This window comes from Malaclemys terrapin, chromosome 1 (genome assembly GCF_027887155.1).
Source record: "Malaclemys terrapin pileata isolate rMalTer1 chromosome 1, rMalTer1.hap1, whole genome shotgun sequence".
Classification (NCBI taxonomy): Eukaryota; Metazoa; Chordata; order Testudines; family Emydidae; genus Malaclemys; species Malaclemys terrapin.
The window spans coordinates 330283726-330296774 of NC_071505.1; the positions used below are offsets into that span (position 1 = coordinate 330283726).

The 13049-nt window shown below is 47.1% G+C and overlaps 1 protein-coding gene across 2 annotated transcripts in view; it reads right to left on the reverse strand.

Annotated features, from left to right (window-relative positions):
* TMEM135 (transmembrane protein 135) overlaps positions 1-12261 on the reverse strand; it is a 387359-nt gene extending 375098 nt beyond the window's left edge. Inside the window, exon 1 of one of the 2 annotated variants that reach the window (XM_054015686.1) lies at positions 11931-12261. In XM_054015686.1, the coding sequence (XP_053871661.1) occupies positions 11931-12071 (141 nt within the window). In that variant the 5' untranslated portion in view covers positions 12072-12261. The remainder of the gene's footprint in view (positions 1-11930) is intronic. The other variant, XM_054015688.1, reaches the window with a different exon arrangement.
* Positions 12262-13049: the final 788 nt, after the last annotated feature.

The following is a 13049-nucleotide window of genomic DNA, read 5'->3' on the forward strand; positions in this document are numbered from 1 at the left end:
AGGTTCCTAGCGTTGTGTCTGGGACCGGAGATATTGGCTAGTGTCATTCAGTTGCACAATCCAAGCAGCGGCTGGCCAAAAGCGCTCACTCACTTAGCAGCTTACATGCCAGAGGCTGTGCATGAACAGCCCAGCAGTGGGGGGTTCTCACAGCAGAGCAGGGTAAGGCTGGCTCCCAAAGTCGAGGATTGGAGTGACCTAGCAAATCATCAGTCCAGATAGCACCAGGGGAAGGTCACACCCACCCCTTGAGAAACCTCGTCACTGGATGACCGAATACCAAAAAACCTTCCACCAGGGAATGGAAAATCGTAACAACTGCCAAAAGTATCCTAGTGGAATTCAGAAACAACCCTGTCTTTTTTCAATTCCAGGATGTAGTCTAGTACAACGCTGGTGGAAAGTGTCTTATATGTCACATCAGTAGCTGAATCTCATCCACTTTTGTAGGTAAGTATTATGAGTAAACTGCTTCCTACTATGCAACAATACTCTGGTTACCTCCTCAGAACAGACTGAGTCTAATCCCGTGAGCCATTGATTAGCCATGCTTTGAGGCGAAGAACTTCCAGGTTGGAGTGAAGAATTTGACAGGCATCCTGAGAGAGAAGATGAGGAACATCTGAAGGGTGATCGGTTGACAAACAGCCAACTAGATGAGAAAAGGAAAACATGTCTGTCTTGGCCACATTAGGACCACCAGAATAACCCTGGCCTTATCTTTCCTTACCTTGATCAGCACCTTGGATATTAGAAGAATTGGAGGAAAATGCATACAGCAGACCCAGCATCTAATGAAAGAGAAAGACATCTCCCAAGGAGCGGTGACTCAGTCCACCTCTCAAGAACTAGAAGCATTTCTTGTTTCTGGCCATGGCAAACAGGTCTAACCTGCAGGATGCCCTACCACCATAATATGTGGTGAAGCATGATGGGATCTATTTCCCATTAGTGGTCCTGAGCAAAAATGTCTGCTGAGGGTGTCCGTGGTGATGTTTGGAATGCCCAGAAGGGAAACTGCTTTGATTTCATATGCACCAATTCCAGAGTCTTATCACTTCAGCACAGAGGGTGATCTCGCTCCCCATTGATGGTTTATATAAAACATACGTGACATGTTATCTTTCATGATCTTCATGTATTTGCTCCTGATCAACAGCATAAAATGAAAACAGGCATTCCTGAATGCCCGGAGTTCCAGCAAGATGATGGGGGGAAGGGATAGCTCAGTGGTTTGAGCATTGGCCTGTTAAACTCACGGTTGTGAGTTCAATCCTTGAAGGGCCCACTTAGGAATCTGGGGCAAAATCAGTACTTTGTTAACAGTCAAAGCTGTCCTTATCATTTTGTGAGTTCCCCTGTAGCCCTCTGGTTACGCTCTGCACCTGGGATATAGGCAAGCCCGGTTTGAGGCTGCATCCTGACTCAGAGGGAGAGGGTCTGGTTTTTGGGGGGAGGGATAGCTCAGTAGTTTGAGCCTTGGCCTGCTAAACCCAGGGTTGTGAGTTCAATCCTCGAGGGGGCCATTTAGGGATCTGGGGCAAAAATCTGTCTGGGGATTGGGCCTGCTTTGAGCAGGGGGTTGGACTGGATGACCTCCTGAGGTCCCTTCCAACCCTGGTATTCTATGATTCTATGTGTACAGTGGGCTCAGAAGAAGATCACCTGTTTTGAGCAGTGTGTCTAGATGTGCTCCCCATCCAAACAGGGATGCATTTGTTGTTATTACTATCATCAGAGATGGTTGAGCAAACGGGACTCCTGCGCAAACATTTTGAGTGTCTTTCCACCAGTCAAAGGACTTTTTCACAACCATGGGCATCAAGAGTAGTTTGTATAAGCTGTGTTTGCTTGGTGAATAAACAGTTATGAGTCACTTGTGTGAGGTAGCACATGAGCAGCTACCCCTTTCCCCCATCCCACTGTGTCCCTGCATCCCCACTTCCATTCAGTCCCTACCCCAGTCTGTGACACCCCTCCCAACAGCCCCATGTGCCCCACACTGTACATCCCCCCAATATCCAGTGCCTCCTGACCTGGCCCCACAGGCAGGGCATTGTGAAAAAGGAAACCTCTTCTCTTCCCTATCCACAACTGGGATTGCCCGGGAGCAGCTGCTCTCTGTTCTGGGGCCACAGCAGCCCCTGGCAAAAGGCGTAAGTGCAGCACTTTTCCAGCAGAATGTATTTTCTGCAGGGGGAAAATTCTGCATGGCACATGAATTCTGTGTGCGCGCAGTGGCGCAGAATTCCCCCAGGAGAAAGAGTTCATAAAACTGAACTTCTCAAAATTACAGTAGTCACCGTGCATAAGTTGCTCTATGATGCACCACATCACTTTCTTCCTGTCCTACAAACATTGCAAAGTGATTTCCATTGCATTGAAGGCACCAGAATGCGAACAGACGGCAACTGCAATAGAATCTCAGAGTTACAGACACCTCAGGAATGGAGGTTGTTCATTACTCTGAAATGTTCATAACTCTGAACAAGATGTTATGGGATGCTCCTCAGGGTGGACTGCTCGGAGAGAGGGCTCACCGCTATGCCTGCAAACTTCAGTGTCTTCACCTCCTATCTGTAAATGGCTGCCCAGTGAGCGGGATGTGCACAGGCAGCTGGTTCTAGCCCCCTGGCTGCAAGGGTGATGAGTGAGGCACCACGGTGTCAGTGGGTACGCAATGCAGGCTGTGGCCTTTAAAACTGAGCTGCTCCTCCAGAGCGCAGCATCCAGGCAGGAGCTTGGGCTCCAGCTCCAGCAGCAACACTCAAGGCCAGGTTCCTGCAGGAACTCGGGAAGTTTCTTTTCTGGAGGGGGCAGAGGACTGCGCCCGTGGCTTACAGGAAAGTTGCAGACCCCAGCACTGCTCCTGTTCTGCCTGCTCGGGGGCCCACAGCTGTGCCTGTGAAACTCAGTGTCTTCACCTCTTACCTGTAAGTGACTGCCCCCCATGTGCAAGTACGGGATGGGGTGGGGACCGGCAGCCCAGCTGTGCCTACCTTTAAGATGCAATACAGGCACAGTACAGTATTTGCTACTTTGGGGTGGGGGGAAGGACAGTTGTCTCTGCTGCTGTCTGATTGCTTACTTACCGTTCCACATGGCGTCCGGTTGACCAGTCAGTCCATAACTCTGGTGTTCATATCTTTGAGGTTCTACTGTACTTCTTCATATAGTTTCATAATATGATTGTTTTCCCTCCAATCAGGAAAAAATGGTTCATAAAAATGATCACTGATAATACTGGTATTCAAAAAAGTCTAGATTCTACTGTATTGTCGCATAGAACAGAAGGCAAAGTTATAAAGCGGTTAATGCCTGTTTGTAACCTTCCTCCTCCTCTGGCCCCAAACTACCTCCAGAAAGAGATGCAACATCTCCTTCCCCATGAACTCTTTTTTTCCTCCCTGCTTTAGTCCTTAATGGGATCATTCTCAAAAATGTTTCAGCTTTGCCCATTAGAGCCCTGTCTACACTAGAAAGTTCTGTTGCCAACAACATAGCTCAGCAATCGGTGCACCTGAGCTAGCACTGAAAATGATACAAAGTTGCCCAAACCTCAAAGATAGTTTATGAAATCACGGTAAAGATCATTTGTTCTTGGTTACACTTGTAGTAATGCTAGACATGGTCTACTCTTCTGCACTGGTTCAGCAGCACCCTCTTGCTGACATTCACTACAAGCAACAAGAAAATTTCTGCCTGTTGAAGAGTTTAGGTCATTAAAATCTTGACAATTAGGCTACTGGTGTGTGGCGACCACAGCCTATCACACTGACCAAAACTGTCTCATTATTTCCTTGTATTCCCCTGCCAGTATGTCTGCTCTTGTCTTACACTTAGATTGTAAGCTCATTGGGGCACGATCTGTCTGTACAGTGTCTAGCGCAATGGCGTCCTAGTTATGACTGGGGCTCCTAGGTGCTACAATGATGCAAATAATAAGTTATCCGTCATTAGTGCTTTCTCCTTCTCTTCTAACACAATACTATTTTGTAATTATACTTTTTATTCAGACATTTTGCAAAGTGCTTACTAAATGTATATTTATCTACATACACCATGCAAAACAATTATTTCTACCACCACAGTAATTCAGCCACCTCTGGGATGAAACACAGAAGGTGTTCACCAACAGTTTAGAAGAGGAAGTGAAGAATACTTTAGCTAAATGAAATTGCAAGATTAAATTCTGTCTCCTATAATCAATTATGTAAATGAAAATTTAATCATGACACTAGCTAACACTACTGCTTTTGAAGAAATGTACCACAAAAATTTCAACTGTTCACACAGAGCAATCAGGATTTTTTTTTAAGTCTGTCATTCAGGAGACCCACATATAGCAAGTGGACAAAAGTTCATTTTATCCACATTAAAAAACTGAAGTGTTAAAATAGACCTTCCTATAATTTGAACCTATAGCTCCAGAAGCCTACATGTTTCAAACCTGATACTTCAACTACCTAAGGTCCTTCTTTCCAGCTTTACTTTTTTTTAAGTGAAGGAGTCTAAAAAAATCATTTTCTCCTACTTTTAGGAAGTAGGCCAACTATTAATGACTCAAAATACAAAAATACACTTCCATATTCTGTTCTGCTGTCTTTCCATTTTTAATTAATAAATTTCCTGGGCCTTATTTACATTGAACTTTTGTAAGCTATGCTATTTGGTCATATTTTCTTGGGCACTCAGGAGGCCTTTAGTCATGGAGCACCTTTAAAGAAAAACATTATAATAAAACTTATTCCAGTCTTTTTAGCACTACTGCCAACTAATTCTTTTGCACTTTTTCCTAAAACACCTGCCTTCTGAAGAGAGCAAAGTGAATGACAAGTATTAAAGAACAAAGCCTTACAATGACTCTGGTAATATAGATATTATAAAGTACTGGGGGTCAAAGACACCAGCTATCTACCGTTGCCTCTTCCATTATATTACATGTTCTGTTTCCAGTATTCAAACAAGAGTGCCGTATTCAACAGACACACTCCTGACCATCAGCAATACCTCACAAGCAGATACCAAGTACTCTTAAATGTTACAGTTCAGATGCTTTATAGGAACAGCTAAATCAGGATTACGTTTTTAAAAGATAACATGTCTCCATAGTACTGGCAGCACTTGTACATATGGCTAGCACCATTTCAAACACTTTAACAGAGTAGGAAGAGCAGGACCAGCACAGACAGGTATGTGATGTTTCAACAAGCTTGGGCATGCTTTTAATAGCATTAGCAGTAACAGATAGATATCTAGTCTCCTGAAAGCATTATTTTGGGGCTGCACTTTCATAGCTATCCCTGGCTTTTGAGATAGTCACTGGCCACAAGAAAAATCAAAATGTGCCTACTCAGGATTATTATTGGGCAGTCGGGAAAGGATCACAGATCCAGCAGTCAATGAGATCACCAGCAGCCAACAGTGTTTGTCTGCTCAGAGATTCCTTGACTGCTCAAGTTAGTGGCAAAATTGAGCATCTAAAAAATTCCCCCTATTTTGGGGACAGTTCGGTACCTCCTTTGAGTTGTCTCTGGCTAGCCAATCTGTCAACAGAAAGTCAGTTGCTGTAGCTGTTCCTGCTCTAAGATTGCTGCCTCGCTTATACTTGACACTCTTTGGAGCTCAGGGGTTTGGTATGATTACATCTGCTGCAAAAAAAAAAAAAATCCCTAGACTTTTCTAAGTAATCATTTTCACTTTTACAGAATTTTTTTAGTATCTCAAAGTGTTTTACAAGTATTAATTATCATGCCTCATGCCACTAACTCCACAAGTTTGTTTTCATGTGAATTATTATACCCATTTTATAAATGGGAAAATGAGGCACACAAAGGTGAAATGATTCACTCAAGGTCACAGTGACAGGCTGAATAGAGGACCCAAAAAAACTGATTCCACAGACCACTGTTGACCAATAGACACACTATTATATTCTCTTACATCCACCCACCCTTTTCTTAAGCCCAACTGAAATCAAGACAGTATATCCAAATCCACTTAGAAAACAACAGTTTAGGACAAATACTGAACTAAGTTTTTAAAATGGCTACTTCTTTCCACAGAAAAGGAAATACAACTGAGTAAACTTAATATTCAAATTATAAATGACAAATTCGCATAATTCAATTTACTTATTCACAAATTCAATCTACTGCACTTTCTGATGTATAACATGCTATAAAAACATGAGGCAAATGAAAATTCCCTTATTTAGAGTAAAGATCAATCCTGGCTTCATTAAATGAAAGAATATATCTGGTGGGGAGAAACCTCTATAGCTCCACTAAACTTGGCCGGTCAAGGATTTAATGAAAACTGTGAAAAAGGAGACTATTTAGCTTTACACATCACCTTTCATGTTCAAGTTATCTAGAAACAGTTTACAAAGTAGTAAGTTAAATACATGTGGTGCACTAAGGTGTAAGCAAACTGAGCGGCTATTCAGCACTCAGCAGTTCACAGTTTTGGATATTTGGCTCCATTGCTGTGACAAAGAGAGAGGATTTAGAATGTTACTCAGTATAACAGCATTATTCACTACTCTTCAAAAAAAGTTCCGTGAGATCTTTAGCTTGCAGTTATGTGGAGTCTGATCCAAGAGGTGCATGCTTCTTAGGGTGACCAGACCTCCCGATTTTATCGTGACTGTCCCGATATTTGCTTGTTTGTCCCGCGTCCTGACCGATGTTCGGTCGGGACACTGGACAAAAACAATTTTGCCCTCCGCTCCAGTGCACAGGCGGAACCCGGAGGGGCTCTCGCCCCCCCCCACCCCTACTCCGCCTCCTCCTTCCCCCATTGGATCTGCTCCCTCACTGCCTCATTGGATCCCGAGCCGGGCCTGGGGAGAAGACGCCCCTGTGCGGCAGCCTGGGCACACGGGCCATGGCCAGCCAGGGCCGGGAGCGCTGCAGTGCAGCGCGGAGGCAGCTCCAGCCCTACAGCCCATGGGGCAGCGCGGTGGGTCCGAGGGCAGAGCGGAGCGCGCAGGGCCCGGGTGGGCAGCGCGGCCCAGGGGTGTGGGCCACCCGCCGGAGACACGCGGCGGAGAGAGGCTGCGGGGGCGAGACTTGTCCCAGGTAGGGCAGCCGGCAGACAGGGGCGAGGAGCCGGCCAGGGTCCCCCGAACAATAAACTTCCCCGCCGCCTGCGGGGAGACCCGCGCCTCTCCCACTCGGCTGCGCTCCAACAGCTCGCCCCGCCAGGAAGGAGCCGCTAGAGTGCAGCCAAGCGGGAGAGGTGCGGGGCTCCCCGCAGTCGGCCGGACGTGCCGCATGTGCCCGGGGGGTGGGAGGCTCCGTGGGGAAGGCAGCGCATGCGACCGGGGCGCTGTGTGCGATCCGGCGGCACGGCTGGGGCCTGCTAATGCCCCCGGCAAAACTGCTTCTTTTTTTTTCTTTGCTCCGCCACCCCGCTCCCTCCATATTTCATCCCTGTGATCTGGTCACCCTAATGCTTCTGAATACTATATTTCTGATTAGGGCTTGTCTACACTACAGATTTTTTTGTACTGATGCAGTTGGTCCAAAAATACCAAATGTAAACAAGCCCCGTGTTTTATAGGTTTCCTTGAAAAGGGTAAAAAGTGATATTGTTTTGCAACTGGCCTTGCATTTGAAGAAAAACATAACTTTTCATAGTTAACTTTTTTTTCTTAGCTAAAAATTTTAAACCACATCACTAACATTATTATTTATGTGGCTTTCGAACTGTAGGTATAATGAAGAGAAAAATTCTTCCTCACTCAAACTGAGTGGATGCAAGTAAAAAATACCAGCGAATGTAGATCTTCTCTTGGCTTCTAGGTTTAGTCACACTCGGACTACCAAAGGTCTGAGCTTGAAAGGAGCTGATTCAGAATTCCTATTAACTTCACTGAGAATTGTGATGCATTAGACACATCAAATTCACACTCATGACTAGCATGTGTATTGGCAAATGGTTTCCTTTGGGTACTCTGCAGATGGTTTGAGCAGCCAGCTTTAGAGGGGGGTTGTGGTGCAGGAGGGGGTATGGGGTGCTGGCTCTGGGAGGGAGCTCAGGGCTAGGGGTGCAGGAGGGGGTTCAGGGTGCAGGTTCCGGGAGGGGGCACAGGGCTGGTGTTTGGAGTGCAGCCTCGCGCCAGGCAGGACTTTTCTCCAGCGGTTCCTGGTTGCTAGTGCAGGCTGGCTGCCGCTAAGACAGGCTTCCTGCCTACTCCTGCCCCATGCCACTCCCAGAAGAGGCCAACATGCCCCTGCAGCCCCTGGAGGGGGGGCACAACATATGGTTCTGCATGCTGCCCCTCTCTGCAAGCCCTGCCCCCGCAGCTCCCATTGGCCACAGCTACCCATTCCCGGCCAATGGGACCTGCGGGGGCGATGCTTGCAGGCAGGAGCAGCACGCGGAGGGAGACCCCTGCCCCCCGCCCCCGGGACCACTGTCTTAGTGGCAGCTCCGCTGTGCGCCGGAGATTGCGATCGACCAGTTGGTGACCACTGATCTAGGGCTTGAAGTAGTAGTTGGGCACGCCAGAAATTGTATAAGTTGGCATTTTGCTATGCACAAGTTGCATGGGAGTCCATGTTTGGTGGAATTTTCAAAGACAAACATGCAAATTTAATGGGTGCTCAAAGCTGAGCAAAAGCACCCTTTAGATGTAAATTGATCTTTGTATTTATGATAGAGGTCTGGACATGCAGTATAAACAGTCTATTTTCAAATCCCTTTGTAGAATGGCCAGATTCACAGGATTGAGAACAAGGAAGATGTTGGGGAAGATGGCACGGGGAATGAGGGGGGACAAGAGGAAGACAACTATTCAGATCCAAAAACAACACAATTACACAAATGAGGTCCCTCAATGATGAGTTACTGAACAAACATTCAAAAACCCTTCCTACCAATATAGAGCAGACACTTTGTATTCTGGATGTAAATTGGGTAAATAACGCAGGGAGCAATGGCAGGCCATAGGAGTCATAGCATGGATTGGATAAGCATCTCAGAAGCTATTTGTGCCTACATGAGCTTCTAAATGTGTGTTAGGAAGACCCACTGAGAATTACCAAGTAAACAGACAACAAAGTAAGGACACTACAATTAAAAGTACTATTTATTTTGACAAACTGCAGTTTAGGGGCAGTTACTTTTAAAACTTAATGTTTATCCAGCCTCTTTTTGTTCTGTGTTTGTCCAATGCCTCATGCAACAGGGCGCTGCTCCACAATTCAAGCTCCTAGGCACTACAATAATACAAATAACAGATAGCAACAAGGCTCATCATAACAAGATAGTTATATGAATATTGACAGCTTTACTTATATAGCTGATTTTAGGTATACTGACTGTCAAATATACTCCTTAAAGGATGCTGTCAATTTACTTTAGGTCAATGGCAAAGATTTTCCAAAATTAACTGAAGCAAAGCTAAAGACAGTTGGAGCACTAAGCTTGCAGGCTTATTTTTACCCGAAGTACATTTAAGCACATTACATGGGTGTGTAAAAAAATATCAGGACTGCTTAACGATACAAAAAGACTGGTTTTGGCCAACATTTCACTTACAAATAATTTTCATCAAATGCTGGCTACATTTAATTGGCTCAGTCAGTCTCCATAATTGACAGAGAGGTGGGCAAACATTTCAGAAGTGTAAGCTGTAGAGGTTACAAATTGGGACTATGGCTCACAATTGTCCCCAAATGTGTTCATTTCCGTACCACTGGCCTCTGGCCAGTCACTCTCTCCTTGTCTGCTCACTCTAATTTACTCCCACACAAACTTTTGGAAGATGAGCTGTTTAGTTTAATCTCCACTTACCTAACTTATTAACTTGTGGCATCAGAGAAACAGACAGACAGACAGAGACAATTACATGCTTAGTAGAGAACAAGGCCAGGCACGTAAATTTCTATTGCTGTGAAGAGGACAGAGCCTAAAGTAGTACTGGAAACAGCACTTAACCACCCACTGATAAAATTAAGAAGATGAAACGGAAGCTGTAAAGCACATAGAACAGGAGGCACTTACAGTTAGAATACACAAAATGCAGAATTTGATTTTTCTTCACACAATTTGGATTTTTTTACTCATTGCTGTGAGTTGTTAAAACAAAGTTCCAGGTCCTGCAAACACCTTACACTTCGCTTTACTCACAAGTGGTACGCCCCACTGAAGCTAATGAGATCACTCACATGGGTAAAGTTAAGCATGGTAAACGAAAATAACAAGGATGTGTAAAGACTGGTGTGTGGACTTCTCTGTATGGAACAACTAATTTTAACTCAGAAGCAAGCCTGTTACGATTTTCATTCAGTGAGTGCTGTTACAATTCAGGGTTCAGACGTGCCATAAGTCTTACTCATTTTGGATTCACTTTAAGATCTTCAAGTTTCCCTCTCTTGTAAGGAAGGATTGCGTGAAGTGCTTTAATCAATCTTTAAGCTGGTATTTTTGAAGGAACCTAAGTGGGTTAGGTGCCCAACATCCATCAAATGGGTGCCTAGTCTACTTAGGCTCCTTTGACAATCCATGCTTAACATATTGTCAGCCTGACTGTCCTCTTAATTTTACAAATGCAGTTTCCACTGATTCCAATGGGAGCTGCACAGATGCTATTGACAGAATGATCAACACCCTAAATTTTCTCTCTTAACCTGTCACCACTTTAAACAGCATAAAAATTTTGCCAATTTCAATCTCTCTCTTGCCAAATGAAATATCACTATTCACCTAGTCAAATTAGGAAAATATCTCATCGGGCCTCAAAAGCTGCTGCTGGGAAAGTGAAGATACATCTCACATAACTATAACTATATATAAAATCTTCTGCACATGTTCCCCAGGATACAGAGGCCTGTAAATTACATAGTTAAAGGTAGGATACGTATACTTAAAATGAGGAATACAAATTTTTGATGGAAGTGAAGGAGAGGTAAGCAAGAGGCAAGCACATAACTGCCTGAGAAAAAAACGTACCTAGAAAGGAGCTGATACCTCCCAAAGTGGAGGAAAGGTGGGATAGAATATCTACAGTTAAGCAGGAAGGACATATCCCAGATGCCCCAAAGATGTACAGGGTGCAGAGAAAGAGAGGCAGGATGCTCATTCCAGATGCATTCCAAAATAAGGAGTAACATACCTTAATCTTACATCAGAATTCATCCCAGAAGCCTCCCTATCTAAAAAGACCCCTACACACATAGTTTCCTCTTTGGGGAAGGAGTATCTCAAGCACCAGGAATGGTGCCCAATTTCCCCAAAGTCACCCCATCCCCAACACCCTGCCTCACCCAGGTAGGTATCCCCTCACAAGACAGGGATGCCACCATTGTACCACCATGGTTCTCTACCTACACCCTTAGGATCTCCTCCTGATCCGCTCTCCAGGTAAAGGATGCGGTCATCCCCAGTGCCCTGCATCCATGTTCCCCTCACTGTCCCTGAAGGTCAAGGGCTTTCTTCCTCCCTCCTCCTCCAACAGAACTCACCCTGGTGACCTCCTCCGCCTCCTGTCCCATTGGCCCTCCCCCCATCTCCCCTGTCCCATTCAGGGGTCACCAGACACAGGATGCTTTGTCCCCTTCTGCCCCCACCCCTTGTCCTGATCCTCTCCACCCTACTCAATGTCATCCCCCCCAATCCCTGCCCCAGGCCTGCCCAACCTCCCCCCACAACCCCTGCCCATCCTCCCCCCCATGCCCCATATTCTCCCCCCACACAGCCCCTGCCCATCCTCCCCCCATGCCCCATATACTCCCCACACACACAGCCCATGCCCCATATACTCCCCACACACACAGCCCATGTCCCATATTCTCCCCTCCCACAGCCCCTGCCCATCCTCCCCCCATGCCCATCCCACCTCTCCCCACAGCCTCTGCCACGTCCCTGCCCCCTGTCCCGGCCCTGCCCTGCCCATACCCCTCCCCCGGGTCCGGGCTCACCAGGTAGAGGGTGCCGTAGATGCGCAGGGACTCGGCCAGCGCCCCGCGGGTGATGTGCACGAAGGCCTGGCCGCAGTGCGGGTGCCAGGTGTGCCCGATCTCATAGCAGTTGTGGGGGATGGACTTGCTCAGCGCCGCCATCTTGCCGCTCTCCTGCGACCGCCGGGGAGGGGGCGCCGCGGCACCACTAACGCAGGAGAAAGGTCGCGCGGGCAGCTCGCGCGTCCGGGGTTACTCGCGGCCAAACCCGCCCCCCGCGCAGCTCGCGTGAGCCCTGCAGCCAATCAGCGCGTCCCGCGCCCGGGAGCGGGCGGGATGAGCAGAACGCGACTCTCAGCACTTGTGTTCCCCGAGGCCGGCGGCTCCCCGGACTGACCCGGCGGGAGGAGGAGCCAGCGGCACAGCGTTCTGTGCGGGAGAGCGAGCGAGCGCTGCATGGGGGGGGGGGGGGGGGGACCAGCTGTCCCGATCTTGGGTCTTTTTCTTATATAGGCTCCTATTGCCCACCCACCCCCAGTCCAGATTTTTCACATTTGCTGTCTGGTCACCCTATGGTGCAGAGGGGCCCGATATGTGAATGCGGGCTGGAGAGGGCTGGATGGGGCGCTCTGTGCATGGGGGGGGATGTGGAAAGGGCTGGGTGGGGAGCTCCGTGCCTGGGGCAGAGGAGGTGGAGAGGGGACTGTTCTGTTAGCAGGGCTTTGGAGTGGAGCCCGGAGCAGTAGAGCTGCAGGTTTTTGCCTGGAGCGGAGCTGGAGCACAGCTCCAAAACCCTGGTTCTGTGCATGCGGGGTGGAGAGCGCTGATTGGGGACTTGGGGAGGTCTGAGCAACCCTCGGTTTCAGAACTCAACCTGGACCGTTACCCCACCCTGACTGCTGGAGCCCTGGTTTATTAGCCTTCTGCCCACCTTCCTTTTCCCTTCCTGGTTAACCATCTGGGATGAGGTGGATATATTTCTGGGCAGTCCTTTGTCTATGTTTGTTTGTAATTTTTAATTAATGGGATAGGCAACTGGAGCACTACATGGTGTTATACCAATAAAAACTAGCAGGATCTTATTAAAGGGGACAAGATAAAATGCCACATTTATTATGATAACAATTTGATTTATGACCA